The sequence below is a fragment of the Scardinius erythrophthalmus genome (assembly GCF_964197995.2).
Source record: "Scardinius erythrophthalmus genome assembly, chromosome: 1".
In the NCBI taxonomy this organism is placed as follows: Eukaryota; Metazoa; Chordata; class Actinopteri; order Cypriniformes; family Leuciscidae; genus Scardinius; species Scardinius erythrophthalmus.
Genome location: NC_138221.1, coordinates 66,842,717 through 66,864,062, shown reverse-complemented (window position 1 = coordinate 66,864,062; position 21,346 = coordinate 66,842,717). Strand labels below are relative to the sequence as shown.

The 21,346-nt window shown below is 37.7% G+C and overlaps 1 protein-coding gene across 2 annotated transcripts in view; it reads left to right on the top strand.

Annotated features, from left to right (window-relative positions):
* LOC308688115 (NACHT, LRR and PYD domains-containing protein 3-like) overlaps positions 1-21,346 on the top strand; it is a 105,463-nt gene that overhangs the window by 19,227 nt on the left and 64,890 nt on the right. For both annotated transcript variants that reach the window (XM_081361005.1, XM_081361006.1), the window contains exon 3: positions 16,176-18,143. In XM_081361005.1, the coding sequence (XP_081217131.1) occupies positions 16,176-18,143 (1,968 nt within the window). The remainder of the gene's footprint in view (positions 1-16,175; positions 18,144-21,346) is intronic.

The window sequence follows — 21,346 nt, the reverse complement described above, 5'->3', positions numbered from 1 at the left end:
GCTCACTGGATCGACATGAAATCAAGTCAAGTCACCTTTATTTATGTAGTGCTTTTAACAATACAGATTGTGTCAAATCACTTAACAGTATCAAATTGGAGGAGAGTGTCAGTAATGTATAATAATAAGATTAAACATTCAATTTTCAGTTAAAGGCATTTCATTATTGAATTCAGAGATGTCATTGTCTAGCTCAGTTTAGTTTAATTAGTATCTGTGTAATCAAATTGATGATATTTGCTAATGAAGGCAAATTGCAGAATTAAATAATAATTCTTGAATAAAGTTAAATAAGCACAAGTTAATTTACATGTTGCTAGGCAACCACTGAAACAGCTGTCCTGTCAGTCAAGTAAACATCAAATCAGCCTTTTATTAACTTTATTTACTTTCTGTTAACATTGTGGTAGTTATGGTTCGTGAAGTCGTTAAGCTCCTGGTAACCCGCGAGAGCACCACAAGTTTACCCTCCATCATTGCACTCTCCGGGCGTTTAAGCAACTAGCTTTCATCACTAAAACGGAAGGCCCGCGAGGCGCATAAACAGCGCACAGAACGCTCGCTGGAAACCAACTGAAAATAGGCGCCTCTCATTGCAAAAAACGCGTCAGATGTGATCGGCCCCATTCACTTCACTTTTGCAATTTAACCAGAGCGAATGAGACGAGTGCGCGTGTGGTGTTTGTCAACGCGCCTTTGGAGAGAAGTGAAAGTGAAAGTGCGGCTATCGATACTTTGGGAAATTAATAGTACCGTTCAGATATTTCAGTATCGATATTTATCGAAATATCGATATTTTTGACAACACTAGTTAGGTTAGGGTAAGGTGTTAGGGTTCGGGTCAGTAGAATAAGTTAACGTAATTGTAAAGTTGCTTATAGTAAGTAAAATGTCTGTTGAGGATCATCAAAATTAGGGCTGCATAATTTATTGAAAAATTATCATCATCACAATAATAGTATATGCGTTATCCGTATCGCAGAGAGGTGCGATAAATTACATTTATTTTATGTGCCATTTGTGTGTTGCATGCATGCATAGGTTGTTTATCCAAATTCGACCAATCAGATGGTCTTACTATCTTTACACCCGCCTACCCAGTAGGTGGTATTATGCTATTGGCTAGACCGGGCCCAAAGGGTAACCTAGTGGTTCGGAGCAGAGGGTGGAAAATAAAAACTAATGGCGGGAGTGGAGACAAGCGAGGAAAATGACAACAGCGAAGAACCTGTGCCTAAAAACAACTGTACGTCTGAAATGTGGCAATATTTTGGCTTCAATAGAGAAGACACGTCACAAATGCAGGTACTGTGTAAGGGGCCGTTCACATATCGTGTCTAAAAAACGCCTGAAAAGCGTGGCCGCGTCGCTTTCTCCTTCTTTCTACAAGTGATTGTGTCTGTTGTTGCTATGCAATCATTAACTGCGCTGAACGCTTTTCATGATGACGTATTTCCGGTAGAATCTCAGCCAGCATCTTTACTTCCGCATAGTGCGTTCTATAGCGAAGTGTACTAGCGGCAAAACTTTCATAAAATTAATTTTCTCAGAAACGGGACAACGATCTTAGAAACCGATTTGCTTGTCGGGTTTCGCATGATTTGAGAAAATACTCACCCTCAAAGTTGTCTATGTAGCTCGACATATATAATTTAAAGCCCTTCTCTTTCTTACTCTTAGGTGTGACAGACTCACAATATTGTTAACATCATTCATGTTAACCGCTGGAAGTTCTTGTAAACAGTGAGTGTAATTTACCATTATCTCCATTGAACGCAATAACAGCTTCCGACGCAGCACGGGATGTAACTGGGCGGGCTGAGACAAAAAAAAAGAGGCTATTGATTTCTATCCCCTGCATTAGCTTTACTACTAGATATATTTATGGAGACGAGAAATGAAAACCTGCCCTGTACAGCTATGATCAGCTGTTCGGCCGAGCTTTTGATATTGTTAGGGAAAGGCTGAAGCTGATCATTTGGTTTTTGTCATGTTACTTGCGGTGAGCTTGCGGTGAGCTTGTGGCATTCTGAAAAGTTGAGATGTTCTCATCTCGTCGCGGCATAGGCGGGCCTAGAAACGTGCTTCCATTATGAGCATTTGAAATAACGAATTTGCACACGCAAAAAACGCATTATGTGAACATTAGTGACAGTGTCACAAAGTCGTGCCGAAAAATTTTGGCCACGTCGAGAGGAAACTACTCTCCACAGTCTTCTGGAACGCAACCTCAGGGAGCTATATGAAGACTTCAAAAAGTGTAAGCCCAAATCTACCAAAACTGAAAAAAAAAAAAATGCCAAGTAACAATAACAGAGTCTCACAGACAACCATTAATCAACATTTTGCAAGTGTGTGCCTTTTGAAAAAAATTTTTTCTTCTGAATATCAGAAGAATATCTATTAGCCTACCTGTTTATTTTTGTATGATCATTACATATATAAATGATAAAAAAAGAACAAGCTTAATAAAAATAGCATTTCTCCAGGGCAGGGGTTTTCAAACTGGGTGAATGTGAGCCTCCCCTTAGAGTAGGTAAGCCCCCCCTTCCCCAAAATCCCGTCTGCCTGCCCTAACCCACACACGCCTCTGCAGTAAATGCCATATTTTGTGTGTTCCAGGCAATGATTTGTTTCAATAACAACTGATAAAATGTAAATATTATTTTATTTCCACAACTTTCTTAAAAGTGCATTCATAAACGATTCTTTGCAACAGCAAATCATTTCCAACTTCATGCAGGCCTAATTGAGGCTACTTTTAAAATCACTGAACATCAGTAGGCCTAACCACAAGTCAACAAAACATGCTTAACATGTGCAATCGGCGCCAAAGCTACCGCCGTCGACACCTGACAGCTGAAATCGGCACGGTGTGCCTGGGCTTTAAGCGCACATTTGAAGGAGATGCACATTGTCTCAAACAAAATCAGCACAATGGGCAGCTCTCCGATCAATGAACGACAACGCTGTTTGTTCATGGCACACATAACTGTCAACTGCATTGAAGGCATGTTATCAGATCGAACAGATTATCTTTTACAAACTAATTTTTTTTAACGATTTCAACCACATAAAACCTCAGATTAATACGGAGCCAGGGAAGTCACCTGTGGGAGAAAAAGAACAATCCGTGGCGATGCTTTTGCAATCCGTCCGCTCAGTTTATAAACCGTACTCACAAATTCTCAAACTGTTCCCTTGGTTTAACAAATCATGACCACAGATTAATAAACCGTACCCACAAGTTTCTAATTCGCACTCTTAGATTTGTAAACCGTGCCTTCAATTTTTGCAATCTGTACCCACAAATTCATAAACCGTTCCCACGCTTTCACAATCCGTTCCCATGGGTTTGTAAAAAAGTCACAGATTTGTGGCTCGCCCGCATTTTAGAAGAACACCAGGAGGTAGGCCTACATTGGTAACGAATCTTATTGTATATTGTTTTATTGTGTATTAAGCAGGGGTGGGATTCCTCCTGGATATATATTTTTTTTTTTCGGGTGGCGCGCAAAGTCCTTTTCGGGTATTAGCAAACATAATAACTAGGGCTGGTCCGAATACCATTTTTTGAGCTTCGGTAGTAATGAACATCGAATATTCTAAGCTTCGGAGAGAGGGGGCTGAACATATTCTTCTCTCTAATAAGCGCAGTGTCTATCTGTCCGTTTGCATTTTGATTATTTCGAGAAATGTTCATCCAATCAACTTCACAAGGGAGTGCAGTGTCGCATTTGGTGCGTTTGTCTAGCATTAGAAGCTCATTTGAAACATTGCCGCGGCTCATTTAAGAAAATGACAGCAGTTACGAAGAGACGCCGCTTTAGTTTGAGGTAGGTGCTAAAAATAATAAAGAAAGATGATTATCATCATCACCTTATCTTGATGATCCTTCCTCAAATGTAGATGTAATGTATTTCCAAATCTACAGTACTTTTCTTTGCACGCTTCATCCGGTCGTCTGTCCTGGCTCTAACCTCGAGTGTTTTGTAGCCTTTACTTTTTGCAAACCTTGTGAGCACGCGGCGCGAACCCAAACACTGACCGCGCGCCAAATGTTTTTAGTGGTTTATTAAGTACATACAGGCGAGTTATGAAAAATTGAGTGTGAGGGATAATTTGTTCACTTCACACAAAAAGATCTTGGAATGAGATGACTAACTGCAGTAGCGTTTAGTCCACTGGCTATAATAGCCTAATTTAGAGATCACTTTCTCTTTTTTTTTAACCGACTACTGACAACTTTGATCGGTTAGCGTTGATACGGTCAAACCATCGGTCAAACGGTCATCGATTAACATCCCTACCATGAACAACACAAAGTAAAATACACTTGCACATAACACACACACAGGTCTGGTTAACTTAAGCAGTACTTAAGGTAGTCTAATATTTTTCTGACTAACAAATTACTGACACAGTAAAGGGTAGATTTAAAGAAAAAGGAAATTTAAATAAAGAAAAAGGAAATTTAAATAAAGAAAAAGGAAATTTAAATAAAGAAAAATAACATTTAAATAAATAAAAAACTAAATTTAAATAAAGAAAAATTAAATTTAAATAAAGAAAAAAACTAAATTTAAATAAAGAAAAACGAAATTAAGTTCAATTAAAAACGAGATTAATTTAGATTGATAATAACGGGTAAAAAGCTTAATATATTTTGTTTCTATTATTCTATTTTCCACAATGTCAAAGCAATGCATCTTAACCCAAAATACAAGCTCAGGCATGCACTTCTGTCCACACACTCCGCTATTCTGCGCTCTAGCCAGAGAATACTCCTGTTTCAGAAACAATTTTTTAGTAGGCCAAGAAGAAGCAAATAACAAGGATGGGTTCCTTCAACTGTCCATCCTATTTAAAATGGCTAGGCTATAAGATAATTGTAAAAAAGAGTATTGTATTTCGTCAGATTTCATACTGCTGAACATATTCAAGCGCGAATGAGAACCTTTTCGGTTCGCAAATGAGCACCATTTAAAAAAAAAAAAAAAAAACGAATATTCGAATGTCAAATTTTCAAATTGAATACCAACCCACAGAACGAATATTCGAATGTTCGGGTTCAGCCCTTATACTGACCGCTCACCAGAGGTGGAAAGTAACGAATTACATTTACTCGCGTTACTGTAATTGAGTAGTTTTTTTGTGTATTTCTACTTTTTTAAGTAGTTTTTAAAATCTGTAATTTTACTTTTACTTAAGTATGTTTTGTTTAAAGTATTGTAATTCGCTACATTTTAAAACATATCCGTTACTGAGTAAAAAAAAAAAAAAAAAAAACCACATTATTAAAAAAATGAACTAGCCTACTATGGGTAAAACAGCGCGCGCGCTCGTGCTCAGCATTGATTGATTGAAGGGCGGGAGAACAGACACGCAAAAACCACAAAAAATATGGAGACGGACAACACAGATTCTTTACACACACACGTGAGGCAAACCCCTGGTAAGTATGGGGATACTTTGGATATAGAAAAACGAACGCGTGGTTGTCCTCGAGGCTCGAGCATAGCCTATTCATTTTGCAAAAATTGTGGACGCAAATTGGCTGCAAAAGAAGGAAACACATAGAACGTGTTCGGGAACACCATCCCTCCGTGCAGATTAAGATATGTCCCGTAACCGTTTATAAGTTAAGGCCGAATGATTTCTGTGATGCAGAGGGAATCCCGGAGTTTCATTATCATGAAAATGGAATTTAGCCTACAGTAACGCAGACGTCACGTAAAACACATGAAAGCAGGGTTGCCAACTCTCACGCATCTGGCGTGACAGTCACGCATTCAGCCTCAATCTCACGCTCTCACGCTTAACAAAGAAATCTCACGCTAAATTAGACATTCTTCTGTGCTGTATTTTTTTTTTTTTTTTTTTTTTTCACTCGTGTGCACTAAATTTCAGAATTACTATAAACAATTCAGGCTCTTAACTACTGGATGGACCACTATTTATGGCGCAAATTAGTTAAAATCTCCCGGAATCTAGAGCGAGCACGCATGCGAGACAGAGAATAACCGTAGCGCACGCACGGCGTACGGCAGCGTTGAGCATTGTAGCCAATCACTGACATGTCTGTTGAACGCATTGGCCAATCAGAGGCGTTTAAATGAGTCGCTGTCCTGAAGATGTGTTTTGCGCGAGCTCACCGAGTTCTACACTTTCGCAAACCTGTCATTATTATTGCCTATAAACTTAAGATGCAAATAAAAAATTCACTGCAATGTATTTGATATTCTTGATGCTGTTCTGATGCGCTCCATTACGCACCGCTCTGTTTGGTGTTAGGATGACTAAAAGTTCAGCGGTCTAGCTCTTCAATGTCAGAATGATTAAAGAAGTGAACGAATGCCTGGCAAAATGTAAGTGGAAAACATTTAATATTTGACTGTTTTACAATAGAAATGTTCAACTACCGACAGTATCCGGTGACGCGAATTACTCAACTTTTTTTTATTTATTTACTAAATTTATCCTTTTTGAATTGAAAATATGCTATAATTTCTTTGATTAATTTAGAGAGAATGCATGCATAATTAAAAATAAAATATTATTTGCAAATAGTTACAATTATTTCACTAATACAATAAGCTTTTTTTTCTTTATTCCCTTAAATCGCTTTTATAATTAATTCCTTTAAATAAAAATACCCCCCCCCCCCCCATGGCGTCATTTTTAAGTCAAATGTCATGAGCGTGTAAGACATGCTCACGAGCACATTATGTTATTTCACGCGCGCAAAAATGAACCTTCAGCTGGCATGATAAAAGTACTCGCGCACAAATTCAACAACCGAGAGGTGTACAGGTAGCTGCGAGCGAGCGCCTGGCATACTCTCATGCTTGTACAGTGGAATCCTGCTCGCGCGCAGTGGATTTCTGCTCGCGGAGTGCTGTTTTGCTCGCGCAGTGGATTTCTGCTCGCTCAGCTGATTTCTGCTCGCTCAAGTCTACACGACTTTTGACAATTTGGGGGCGGAAACCAAGGAGGGCACTGACCCTCTTATGATTGGTCACTTTCATCATGGAAAATCTTGGGAAATCCTAACCCCGCCCACCTTCTGACGCAGCGCGCGTAACTCAGCTCGCTCTGCTACTCCGGCTATCTCTGTATATTTTAGACAACGAAATATGTGATAAAACACCATATTAACTATTTTCGTTTTCATTTAAAGAAATCTTAAACATGATAGCCACACACATGTGGTTCAGGCAACGCGTATTGATTATATTCACTGCACATAACGTTTGCCTATTAAAAACAAAACTAAATATAAAACACAAACCTGCCTCTTTTCGTTTTAAATATAATATAAAAACATTAAACATTTTAATATGGTCCAGGCAATATGTGCATTTGTACTAAACAACAGATTTTGCAGTAAACAACATTACAGTTTTTAAATTTTTAAATACAATTATTACAATTTAAAATGACAAAACTCAACCCAGTCTCTTTTTGTTAAATTTCAGTTTTATCAATATTAGCCATGATAAAAGTATAAGTAAAAGGTATAAGAAGCTATAAGCTACAAATAAAGCAAACAATTCAGTCAAACATACAAAGTCAGCGCTCTTGTCTAACCATACAACGATGACCGGGCGCTCGGCACTCATGTACCCCGCCTGGAACAGCCTTTCCTCGGTTATAGTCTTTCTGACGTTCGCCGCTTTCGCTGGCGTCTCTGTAGTGGTTAAACATGAGATATAATTCGTCTTGTGTATATCTAACGGGCGATTTTTGGTCTCGTGAATCTATAATTTATTCCCTGGCCATTGTGGCCAATCGTTTTGGCTGAGGGGAAGTTTCATAACTTTATAAGCTATTTAACTTTACCGTTGTATGGTTTTACTAGAGCGCTGACTTTGTGTGTTTGACTGAATTGTTTGCTTTATTTGTATAGCTTCTTATACCTTTTACTTATACTTTTATAATGGCTAATATTGATAAAACTGAAATTTAACAAAAAGAGACTGGGTTGAGTTTTGTCATTTTAAATTGTAATAATTGTATTTAAAAATTTAAAAACTGTAATGTTGTTTACTGCAAAATCTGTTGTTTAGTACAAATGCACATATTGCCTGGACCATATTAAAATGTTTAATGTTTTTATATTATATTTAAAACGAAAAGAGGCAGGTTTGTGTTTTATATTTAGTTTTGTTTTTAATAGGCAAACGTTATGTGCAGTGAATATAATCAATACGCGTTGCATGAACCACATGTGTGTGGCTATCATGTTTAAGATTTCTTTAAATGAAAACGAAAATAGTTAGTAAGGTGTTTTATCACATATTTCGTTGTCTAAAATATACAGAGATAGCCGGAGTACCAGAGCGAGCTGAGTTACGCGCGCTGCGTCAGAAGGTGGGCGGGGTTAGGATTTCCCAAGATTTTCCATGATGAAAGTGACCAATCATAAGAGGGTCAGTGCCCTCCTTGGTTTCCGCCCCCAAATTGTCAAAAGTCGTGTAGACTCGAGCGAGCAGAAATCAGCTGAGCGAGCAGAAATCCACTGCGCGAGCAAAACAGCACTCCGCGAGCAGAAATCCACTGCGCGCGAGCAGGATTCCACTGTACAAGCATGAGAGTATGCCAGGCGCTCGCTCGCAGCTACCTGTACACCTCTCGGTTGTTGAATTTGTGCGCGAGTACTTTTATCATGCCAGCTGAAGGTTCATTTTTGCGCGCGTGAAATAACATAATGTGCTCGTGAGCATGTCTTACACGCTCATGACATTTGACTTAAAAATGATGCCATACCCCCCCCCCGTTGAAATATCTCTTCCTCTAACCCCCCCCCCCCCGTTGGAGAAGTCTCACTCCGAGCTAAACTCAAAAGTTGGCAACCCTGTGAAAGTAAAGCTGTACAATAAATAAATCAAATTGCGACATGGTCTGTAGTCTATATATTAAAGCACAAGAGACTGCTATATAAATGTATAATCTGCGTGTCTGTGTGAATCAGTGCGAATGAGACGAGCCGTTTCGTCTACTACATACTCAAGTACGCGACGTGCTAAGTGTTTTCAGCATCTCACAAACAATATGAGAACATGAAAACATTAACATCTCCAGAGCTGCTCTGAGAGAATGACCTTTGAGAAAAACCTTGTCAAATAGCCTACACTCTGAAACAGGACTTCATTACAACCCATCAAAATTTTGGTTTAACTACGAAGAAATGATGACATAGCCTAACTGTTGTGGGCCTACAATAGAATGTACTTCTCATAATAATATTAACAACAACAATAATAATACAGATTATTTAAACATTATTTAAGGATTTTTGTCCATGGTTTAATTGAGTAAATCTGTTTTGCAGCACTTTGCCAAAAAATAAAAGGATAAAAAAATGTGTTAAACTTTTATTTGATTACCACCGTTTTGGATAATATATTTGTTTTAAATCATAAAAACAAAAAGGATTTTTCTGAATTAAATACATTTCATAGAAGTCTATTGTTTTTAAACATTTTAATAAATTATTAATGATAAAAAATAAGTTGTTAAATGAGTAGTTAAAATGAAAATGAAAATTACCCCATGATTTATCAGCCCTGAAATCATCCTAGGTGTAGGCTATATTTCTTTCAGACGAATACAATCGGAGTTATATTATTAATAAACACTCTGATGCTTCTGAGCTTTATAATGGCAGTGGATTGCAACCATCAGTTTAAAGCTCAAAAAAGTACACCATACGCAGTCTACTTACACCTTAAACGCAACTTATGCAACTCATGACGTCAGAAGTAGTGTAGTGCGTCCTGGCGTAGCGTAAATATCAGCAGTACGTCGCATTACTCGCATAAGTTGCGCTTTAGATTTAAGTCGAATACATATGTTCGTTTGGCCGGAAGCTAGTTATTTTACTTTAGAAAGTTTTAAATATGAATATCTTTCTTCACAAACTCAACGTTTTGTTTCAGAAGGCCTTTATTAACCCCCCGTTGCCGTGTGGAGCACTTTTATGATGGATGGATGCACTTTTATGATGGATAGATGCACTTTTATGAGCTTCAAACTGATGGTTGCAATCCACACCCCCGCTGTTAAAAAAGTAACTCAGTTACTTTTACTCTGAGTACATTTTAAATGAGCTACTTTTTACTTTTACTTGAGTAGATTTTTCGACCGGTACTTTTACTTGTACTTAAGTAAAAACAAATTGTAGTAATAGTACTTTTACTTGAGTAGAATATTTTATTACTCTTTCCACCTCTGCCGCTCACCGCTGTCAATGTTTTTTTGTGCCTCTGATTCATGTCTTCATGTCACTCCGCAAGTAGTCCATTATTTTGCCACAATGGAACTTCATTCAAAGCAGAGCTCCACCAAAGATCCTGCACTCGTTGGGGAAGGTTATCTTAAGTGTGCCAAGAATTTTGGACGTGTGGAGCGACCTATTTCTTTTCTTAGCTGAAGCCAACAACGGGACAAAATAAATGTAAAGAGAGACATAGTGGAGTTCCTATTTTCGTTTTGACAAGTATAATACATTCTGTAGTCTAGCCCTTATATGACCTGGCAAGTGACATTATTCTAAAACACATACACATAAAACTCCCCCGATATGGTTAGAAAATATTGCCTCTAGAGCCAGCTGCACAACGAGAAAATGTCATAGCATGATCAGAATAGCCTACGAAAGCCCTGAACCGCAACAGAAAAAAAGAAAGAAAGAAAATCTAGCATTTCAAGATTAAAGTCGAAACATTGAGTTAGTAGCCTACTTGTTCAAAACAATCACTTTAGTTCTGTCTATTTTAATAAATGAAGGAAATGCATTTTTGGTCAATAATATACTGTCATTAAAATTAAACTCTTCATTTTAAAAACAGATTTTTTTTTTTTTTAAAACTAAAGATTCTGAAAGCTTTGAAGGAGATCCCATTAAAAATTTTATTGGCTTTACGGTAGTAACAATATTTTTGATATTTTGTACAAGTCATCTTCATTTATATAACGCTTTTAACAATGTAGATTGTTTCAAAGCAGCTTTACAGAGATAATAGCGGTTCTTTAATAAAGTTATTTTCCAGCTAAAGTTAATTTTGATTGATTCGCTTCTGTCGCAACGATCATTTGTTATTAAATTAGGGGCCGCTAAGACGACACCATTCTCTCTATACAGACTTTAAACGCGAACCTGTGATAAATGTGGCGTTCACATGCACATTAAGAATTGGTTTTATAGTTATGTGTAGAGGTCGACCGATAGTGGATTTTACCGATAACGATAGCTAGGTTGGGCCATTCTTGCCGATAACCGATTAATGAACCGATAGTTTTTAAAATTGATACTGGATAAAAACAAATTGCACCTTGATCATTCATGTTAGTTTGATGGTTAACAAATGGTAAACAAATAAAAACCTTAATTTAAAAATGTATTAGTACATGTTAATTAACAAACAAACAATGAACAATCCTTATACAGCAGTTATTAACCATAGTTAATGTTACATATGGAATTTTATTGTAAGTGTTATCATTTCATAAATCCAAACAGTCATGCTTAAAGATGGCCAACTTTAAATATCTACAACGCCAGAGCATTGAAATGACATAAATATTACATGTATAGTCTCACACTTTTGCTTCTATTTTATAAACACTTGATGATTATCTAATCAAAATAACAAAATACATATTAAAGTGATGATGAAAAAATAACCGAAATCGAATGCTTTTCTGATTTATGTTTCTGTCGGCTGTATGAACATATCAGTTTGCTATCTTACATCTCTAGCTTTAAATATGCAACTTCTCTGCATATTTAATGCATAAAAGTGACTAGCTGGATATAAACTAATGCAAATAGATGTTAACAATTGTGACATTAAACATTCGGTTCGGACTTAGTTTATTTTTGTCAGTGTTTTTACCACTTGAGGTACTGGTACTAATGTTAGCGTCCTCTCAGCCTCGAAGGCAAACAAACAAACTGGTGTGCTGTTCTTTCTCTACTAATGCAGCATTTAGTCAACAAATTAATCGCTTTATAATGATATGAAAAAATACCTTTTAGCTGTTGGTGGTTTAAACGCGCATCTGAGCGCTCTCCACGCAGCGTGTGCTCTCAGTGCAGCACGCAGAATCACGTGTGGAAATAAACAACACGAGGCATCAGAGAAAGTTTTTATTACACCTCTAGAGGCCGCTCTTGTACTGCATGATGCCAGCAGAGCCTTCTCAGCTCTCTGACTGTGTAATGAATGACAGCGCGCGCTTCTCAGCCGCTCCAGCAACGGACGCAACCAGGAAAAACTATCGGTATGTATTTTTGCCGATAACGATAGTTCCACCAATCAACTATCGGTGCCGATTAATCGGCAAAACCGATGAATCGGTCGATCTCTAGTTATGTGCGTTTGAATATATGTGTGCAGGGTTGTGATTCCCTACAAACCAGGCCTAAACAAAGTACTGGTCTTTCCTTATAAATTTTGGGGTACTTCGGGGTAGGTACGCAAAAAAGTTTTTTTCGACAATGCTTTATCTGTAGAGTGGTAAAGGGATCCTCCATAGGGAGAGACTAGTTGGCACTTCAGCACTGCGTTGTCATCAGGTCCAGACGCAGGTCCTTCGTCAGATCTAGATACGGCCTGGATCCGGCAGGCTGCGGGAAAACCTCGGGATAAACAAAGACACTAAAATTAGCGTAGATGCCATTATTCTTATGATGTAACGAGTACATCAGGATTTATGGGAAGTGTTCCAGGTTCTGGCTGACCTAATCTACGCAACCTAACATTGAATTATAGAAGTCTATAATCAGGGGCGTCATGCAAGCCAAAATTCTGGGGGGGCACAATCTGAGACGTTGCAATTGTTTTCTGACGGGTGATATGGATCATGTTAGGAGGGGTCAGGGGGTTTCTCCCCCTGAAAATTTTCAAATTCTGGCTGCTAAACATACCATTTCAATGCAGTTTGGGAGGGACAGAAATACCTTAACGGAGCTAGCAGCAACCCTCCTCTATCTGAGGACTAAGTTAAAGTATCTATTTTGTAAGTTTATGTAAAAGACAGGTTGATGAAAGAACTGTAAGCTCAAATTCAAAAGCTTTTGAAGTCTACTTCATTAAAGCATGTTTACACACACACTTACTGTACACTTAGGCCTACTACACATGATTTTAAAAACAGCACCATTGCAGTTTTTATGTTATGATTTTAAATTGGTATGTGACCTAAGAACGATCTTACATTAAAGGTACATAAAGGTGCTGAGGTCTGACTTTGTGGTGCTCTGAAATTAAGTTATTTTAATATTAATATGTGATGAAGGACTTTGAAAGAAGTTTGACAGATTTCAGTGCTGAATAAGGTTAACACTACCCTGTTTATTTGAAAATGGTTAATATTTGACAGAAATGTAAAAAAGTAATCAAATGAAATGTAATATGTAACATTACTTTAGTAAAATCATTGAAATACTGTAGTTACACTGCTCATTATTATATTTTAAATAAGGAACAGATGTTTCAAAACCGATCAGATAACGTTACTATGGCTTTGTATGGCAGTAACGTTAGCCAACTAGTTTACGGTTAGACTAGGCTAGGCTAGCTATCGATAACGTTACACTGACACAACTTAAGTTAATGCTCTGAATTCGCAGCTAATATCAAATCCATAACTTTTTGATCAAGTTAAAATTTCCAGGTCAACCACAAATAATCCCACTACCTTTTAATATTATCCGATAACTAATTCAATGCCGATTTGTTGCTTTGCCCACTTACCACTTCAAGACCATCTGTAAAACATTGCCAGCTCAACGTGCGAGACGAGTGAGTTTCTTGAACATACACAGCAAAGATTCTAGATTTGATACACAGACACCATATTAGGAAAAAGGGGCGGGCTGATGCTGACCGATTTATTACACATCCAGAAGAATACATTTGAGTCGTTATAGGCTCTGGTATATTATGGAGCATAATAGGAATAAAGTTGTGACAAAAAAATTATCAGGGAGGAAAAATCTGAGGGGGCACGTGCCCCCTCACTTTGAATGGGCATGACGCCACTGTCTATAATGTATTATGTGAATGCGATGTCAAAGAGATGTGTTTTTAGTCTAGCTTTGAACTGACAGAGTGTGTCTGCTTCCCGGACAATGGTAGGAAGACTGTTCCAAAGTTTTGGTGCTAAATAGGAAAAGGATCTACCGCCAGCAGTCGATTTTGATATTCTAGGTATTATTAATTTTGAGATCTCAATAGACGTGAAGGACTATAATGCGTTAAGAGCTCGCTCAAGTACTGCAGAGCTAAACCATTTAGTGCTTTGTAAGTGATCAGCAATATTTTAAAATTGATGCGATGTTTAATAGGGAGCCAGTGCAGTGTTGACAGAACCGGGCTAATATGGTCATACTTCCTGGTTCTGGTAAGAACTCGAGCTGCTGCGTTTTGGACCAGCTGTAGTTTGTTTATTAAGCGTGCAGGGCAACCACCCAGTAGAGCATTACAATAATCTAGCCTTGATGTCATGAACGCATGAACTAATTGTTCCGCATTTGTCAATGAGAGCATATGGCATAATTTAAATATATTTTTAAGATGGAAAAATGCGGTTTTACAGATACTGGACACGTGACTTTCAAATGAAAGATTGGTATCAAAGAGCACACCCAGGTTCCTAACCGACGACGAAGAATTAACAGAGCAGCCATCAAGTGTTAGACAGTATTTTAGGTCATACTGAACTTGTGATCGATAAGACATCTCTTCATTTACTGCTACAAACCGGTAACGGTCAGATAAGTATGATTTAAACCAGTGGTTCTCAACCTGTCCTGCAGGGACCCCCTGACAGGCCATGTTTCTGTTTTAACCCTGAAATGACACACCTGATTCAATTAATGAGTAGTTATTAGAGTAGGAAGAGTAGGAATTAGTCAATTAATCAATTAGTCAACAACTCATTAAGCCTTTAATTAATTGAATCAGGTGTGCCATTTCAGGGTTAAAACAGAAGCATGGCCTGTAAGGGGGTCCCTGCAGGAGATGTTGAGAACCACTGATTTAAACCATGCTAGTGCAATTCCTCTAATGCCAACATCATTTCCTAGTCTATTTAAAAGAATGTTGTGGTCAATGGTGTCAAATGCAGCACTAAGATCAAGTAACACTAATAGAGACACAACCACGATCGGATGATAAGAGCAAATCATTTGTGACTCTAACGAGAGCAGTCTCAGTACTATGGTACGGTCTAAATCCTGACTGAAAATCCTCACAGATATCATTTCTTTCAAGAAAGCAACACAGTTGTGAGGATACTGCTTTTTCTAATATCTTTGACAGAAAAGACAGATTTGAGATCAGCCTGTAATTGACTAATTCTGTAGGATCATGTTGCGTTTTTTTAACAAGCGGTTTAATCATAGCCAGCTTAAAGTTTTTTGGTAATTATTCTAGAGACAAAGATGAATTAATGATATTAAGAAGAGGATCTATGACCTCTGGAAGCATCTCTTTCAGTAGCTTAGTCGGAATAGGGTCTAACATAAATGTTGTTGATTATATGATTCATAATTATTTTAAATATTATGGTTTCATTATAAATATGCTGATTATCTCTAAGTTGGACACCCAACTCAATACGATATTTACCATCTGAATCAAACCATGTCATGTCAACAAATGGGAAAGTAAGCCAGCTGTTGATTATCATGTTCATTATTTTGCCTTTAGCTCCAGCAGCAAACTTTACATAATCTTCAGAATAACTGTTGATTTAAGGATCATCTGTCACCATTTACAAATAAATCAATTACATGTAATCATTTCACATGAACATTGCTTTTTCTTCATGTCAGTTTTTCTGTGATATTTTAAAATAATAGTTTCTGGTCAAACTTTGTCAATAATTTTAGCCGCCTTTCTCCTTTGTTCGAACATTTTGACTACTGAAATATTGATTTCTCATTACTTTTAATACGCTGGTCATTATTTACCCCTAAATGCCTGATATGCATAATTCATTTGTAGTTTGTTGAAGACATGGGTAAACACAATCTGTGCGGGAACAGAACCTTGATGATCTCCATTTAATATATTAGGAAGACAGTTTCTACATGTGGTATGATTTTTATATTTATTTTAACAAAGGTTTTTGTGTCTCTGTTCTTCTTAATGTGTTTTCAGTGGTAGGAGAGCTGACCAGATCAGAGATGTGTCCTGTCAGACCAGCTCATCCTCCTCCTGTCAGAAACACATCAGTCATCATGACACAGAAGCAGCCCTGCAGCTCGATTCTCACCAGCCAATGCATGATGATCTGCAGAGAGTCAAAGACCAGCACAAAACCAGCATGAAGAACAAGTATGAGAGATTATTTGAGGGAATCAAACTACAGGAGAATCAGACACTCCTGAACAGGATTTACACACAGGTGTACATCATAGAGGGAGAGAGTGAAGGGGTGAATGAAGAACATGAGGTGCTACAGATTGAGAAAAGTTACAAGACCCTCCAAGACACTCCAATCCACTGCAATGACATCTTTGATCCTTCACCTGAACTAGGATATGAGGAGAAGAGAAGAGAGAAGAAAGACAAAATCAGGACTGTTCTTACTAAAGGCATCGCTGGAATTGGAAAAACCGTTTCTGTGCAGAAGTTCATTCTGGACTGGGCCGAGGGAAAAGCCAATCAGGATGTAGATTTCATGTTTGTTCTTCCATTTAGAGAGATGAACTTGATTAAAGATCATCAGTACAGTCTTCACAGACTTCTGCTGGACTTTCATCCTGAACTTCAAGATCTGGACTCAAAGATTTTTGATGAATGTACAGTTGTGTTCATCTTTGATGGTCTGGATGAAAGCAGAATTACACTAATGTTTTCAGACAGTGAGAAAGTTTCTGATGTGACTGAGTCTTCATCAGTGGGTGTGTTGATGTCAAACCTCATGAAAGGAGATCTGCTTCCCTCTGCTCTCATCTGGATCACCACCAGACCAGCAGCAGCCAATCAGATCCCCTCAAACTACATCAACCGTGTGACAGAAATTCAGGGATTCAATTACCCTCAGAAGGAGGAATATTTCAGGAAGAGAATCAGTGATGAGCATCAAGCCAGCAGAATCATCTCACACATCAGAAGAGCAAGAAGCCTCCACATCATGTGCCACATACCCGTCTTCTGCTGGATCTCAGCCACTGTGCTTCAAAACATCCTGAAACAAGATATCAGTGCAGAAATCCCTCAAACTCTGACTGAAATGTACATACACTTCCTCCTCATTCAAACTAGTATGCAGAACCAGAAGTATGAAGAGAGAGATCCAGAGAAACGCCTGCAGTCCGACAGAGAAGTGATGGTGAAACTTGCTGAACTGGCTTTCAATCAGCTGATGAAGGGCAATGTGATGTTCTATGAGGAGGACCTGATTGAGAGCGGCATAGACGTCACTGACGCCTCAGTGTATTCTGGGATTTGCACTGAGATCTTTAGGGAGGAATCTGTGATTTATCACAGGAAGGTTTACAGCTTTGTACATCTCAGCTTTCAGGAGTTTTTTGCAGCACTGTATGTGTTTCTCTGTTATTTATACAAGAACAGTGAAGTTCTAAAATTGTTCCTGACAGATAAGTTCAGAAAAGATCAGTGTGAGATTGTTCCTCTGGATGTGTTTCTGAAGGGAGCAATAAATAAAGCCTTGAGAAGTAAAAATGGACACCTGGATCTTTTCCTTCGATTCTTTCATGGCATCTCACTGGAGTCCAATCAGAGACTCTTACAGGATCTGCTGATTCAAACAGACAACATCCCTGAGAGCAGCAAGAAAATAATCCAAAACCTTAAGTCCATAACACAAAAAACAAAAAAAAGTCCAAAAGACAATGTCAGCCCTGAAAGATGGATGAATCTGTGTCACTGCTTGATTGAGATGAAGGATAGTTCTCTTGTTGAAGAAATGCAGGCATTTTTACAATCTCGAACAAGTAACCAGTACCACCTTTCTCTTGCACAATGTTCAACTTTGGCAAACATGATCCTGATGTCCGAGGAGGTGATGGATGAGTTTGACCTTAAAAAGTACAAGATTATATCATCACAAGAGGGTCGAAGGAGACTGTTACCTGCTCTGAGGAACTGCAGAAAAGCTCTGTGAGTGTGAAAATATGAACATAATATCAACTGATTTGAAATATGAACATAATACCTCACATGTAGGCTAATAGTTTAGCTAAATATGCTTTAATTACTTTTTTATTTGCATAAATTTGAAGTGTCTACAGATTAAAATATTTAAAATAATTATTTTAATTTGTAATTATAATTGAAATCCAAGTCATTACATTTCTGAAGTTGTAAAAGCTGAATATCTTTTCAACCAATTAATTTACATGACTTTTCCATTGTTTATAATTTGCTGGATAAGGATTAAGCATATTAGAAAAATATATTCAATTTCCTGGTCTAGAAATCACACTTTTAAAATTAGGCTATCTCATATATCTGGTTGTGTTGAGGATGTATTAAAATAAGAAATATCTTGATTTAGGTCAGTGGTTTTCAATCCCAGCACTGTACATTTTTAATGTCTCGCTTATCTAACACACATATTAGAGGTCTTGGAGTCTTTACTAACGAGCTGATGAGTTGAATTTGAAAATGTGCAGTGCTGTGGGTACTCCAGGAACAGGATTGAGCAGAAACTGTCTCTGAGCCTACTAGTTCAGGCCTTAATGCTATGGTACTGTAACTGTGATAAGAGCACTGATAATGTTATGTGGTTTGGATGGCTTGAGTCCTTGTAGAGTAATTAACTAAGGCTTAGAACACAGCTCAACCATTCAGAATCAAGGTTCAGAACTATCTGTTTTATAACTAATTATTGACATACAAGAAGGCTTTTCACACTTGAAATATTTAACCCTGGGTCATTGTAAACTTTCACACTGATCATAATTTACCCAGGGTTAACAATTAATCCTGGGTATTTATAAACCGATGTTTCATGCTGTACGTTCCTAAACCCTTGGTTAACGTTCTTGTTTGCATATTTGTGTTGTTACTGTCATTGATTCGACGAACGCCACGTGTTTACATCAAGGCATTGCGCGTCCTCATATTATATATTGCTGAATGCTATCAAGTTTTTTTTATATGGTCTTTTTGGACTGTAAAGGTAAGAATGAAAAGGTCTCTTCTTCACTCCAATTGGCGAGTTTTCTGTTGCCATTTGAAATGATTCCCATCAAACGCTGAAACAACTGTTTATACAATTTCTGTAAATGTGAACTTGAGGCACTTGATTGGATGTCCGTCGCTAAGCATCTAGCCGTAACACTCTAACACTGTATCGTTTCACACTGTGCAAGTTTGTCACTGCAATGTGGGATTAACAGCACAAAAGCGACTCTAATCCTTCTCCGGACCAGGGTTTCATTACTCTAGGAAAGGGTGCTAATTAGAGCCCTGCACGGGCCTCAAATCTAGGCCCGGGCCCGAGACGCTCAGGCCCTAGCCTGCCCCATGTCCGACAGCTCATCAGAATTATCAGCCCGAGTCCGACCCGAGCCTGTTTTTTTTTTTTTTACACAGCGGCAGCCTGTCCTATTTGCAGCCTTTAAAATAGTTCAGTTTTGTTAGTTATGTTTCTTTTAATTTCTTTATTAAGTTAATTTAGACAAATGTTTGGAGCATTTTTTTTTTTTTTTTTAAATGACGACCAAGCAGCCGAGCCGACAGCGAATAAAACATGTTTGATTAATTTAGCCTCTCAAATCAATGCTAATACTTTACTTGGCTTCAATAAAATCCATATATATAAAACACTTCAAGCATATCACACAAACAGTTAGTTTAATAATTGTTTATTTATTAAACCACAGTGAGTAAAACAACATTTTTTTAAATAGGCTATGAGGCAGGCTCAGGCTGCTCGCAACAGCGCTCGCAAATGAAATGAGCAATAGCCTACAATCTAAACAAATTAAATTAAATTAAAAACAAACATGCAGGTTATCTTACCTCAAAAATGCACCACAGAACATGGCCATTCTTTTTTCCAGTAGTTTCCAACAGTTAAATTGTTAACTTACAGATATCACCATCAAACTTTACCAGTTGATTACTCACATGAATAGGAGAAAAAAAATGCATTGCAAGTTTTCTGTAGTTTTATTTTTAAATATGTAATGAGGCTATATTTAATTAAATATGCGTTAATTTGCATATATTTTGAAGTGACGAATCTGACCATTGAAAAAAACAAGGTTCAAAATTATTTTTTGCATTTTATTGATATATTCAGTGAAAAGACATTATCTGAGGGAATTATGAATATCCCCTTTTGTTACCCTTTTGTTAAATCAGAAAATACTGACAATAGCCTTAAAAAATTGATTTCCGCCCTATTTTTAGACATAAAATGTCATATAAATCAGGCCAAGAATGATATATCAACAAATCCCTCTGAACAAACCTTCACAATATAGTTAGGAATACGACTGTAAAGTTTGGTGTATGTAGGTGCTACAGAAGTGGAAAATCGTCACTAGGAGTGCAAGAAAAAACTCATTTTGAGAAAACGGCCTTTAAAGATTTTTATGGCAAAATTCCACTAATTTCTATTGAAAGCCATGAATTACAGACAAAATATGCTTTAGGTCCAAGTAAAATCCATGTATCACACTGTTTAACATCCAAAACTCATTATTGCTTCATCCATCACTGATCATAACATCCAAAACAACACATCAACAGTCCATCACACAGGTGGAATGGAAAAACTAAATATATCACAGTCCCTCAGGCAGATACATATTTAGCTGTCAGTGGAGCTGCTGTACCCTCTCCTAGGAGAACTTCCAGCTTCTTTTCTGGTGCTAACTTTGGGAAGTTTTATTCTTTTGGCTATTTGTCCAAGGTGTAAATCACTTAGTGAAGATACTTGTGGAGGAGGAAGTGCATCTCTGTCTGACCCAGTTGGTGGTCACTGAGCCTGTATTTAGTCAGGATCCGTCTCTTCTTCTCTGACAGTGTGCAGATACTCTGTCAAATAACAATTTAGTCTACTTTGTTTGCTTTCTCCAATGTTCTAAATATTGATATTTTGAATGATTCATAATTAGTTTTGTCAGTTGTTTTGAAACAGTGCTGAAGGGGGCCTGGTTTGTTAGCTTCACCATCAGCTGACTGAGGGACTGTTTTAGGGATTTGGCTTGTGGGTTTAAAGTGCTTTGAAATGTAATGTGTCTTTTTGACTTACATTTAGATGTTCAAAATGTTACAGCTTGTTCGTAACGCATCGACACACTATGTCAGGGTTACTCATTGCGCAGCTCGCGAGCCTCATGCGGCCC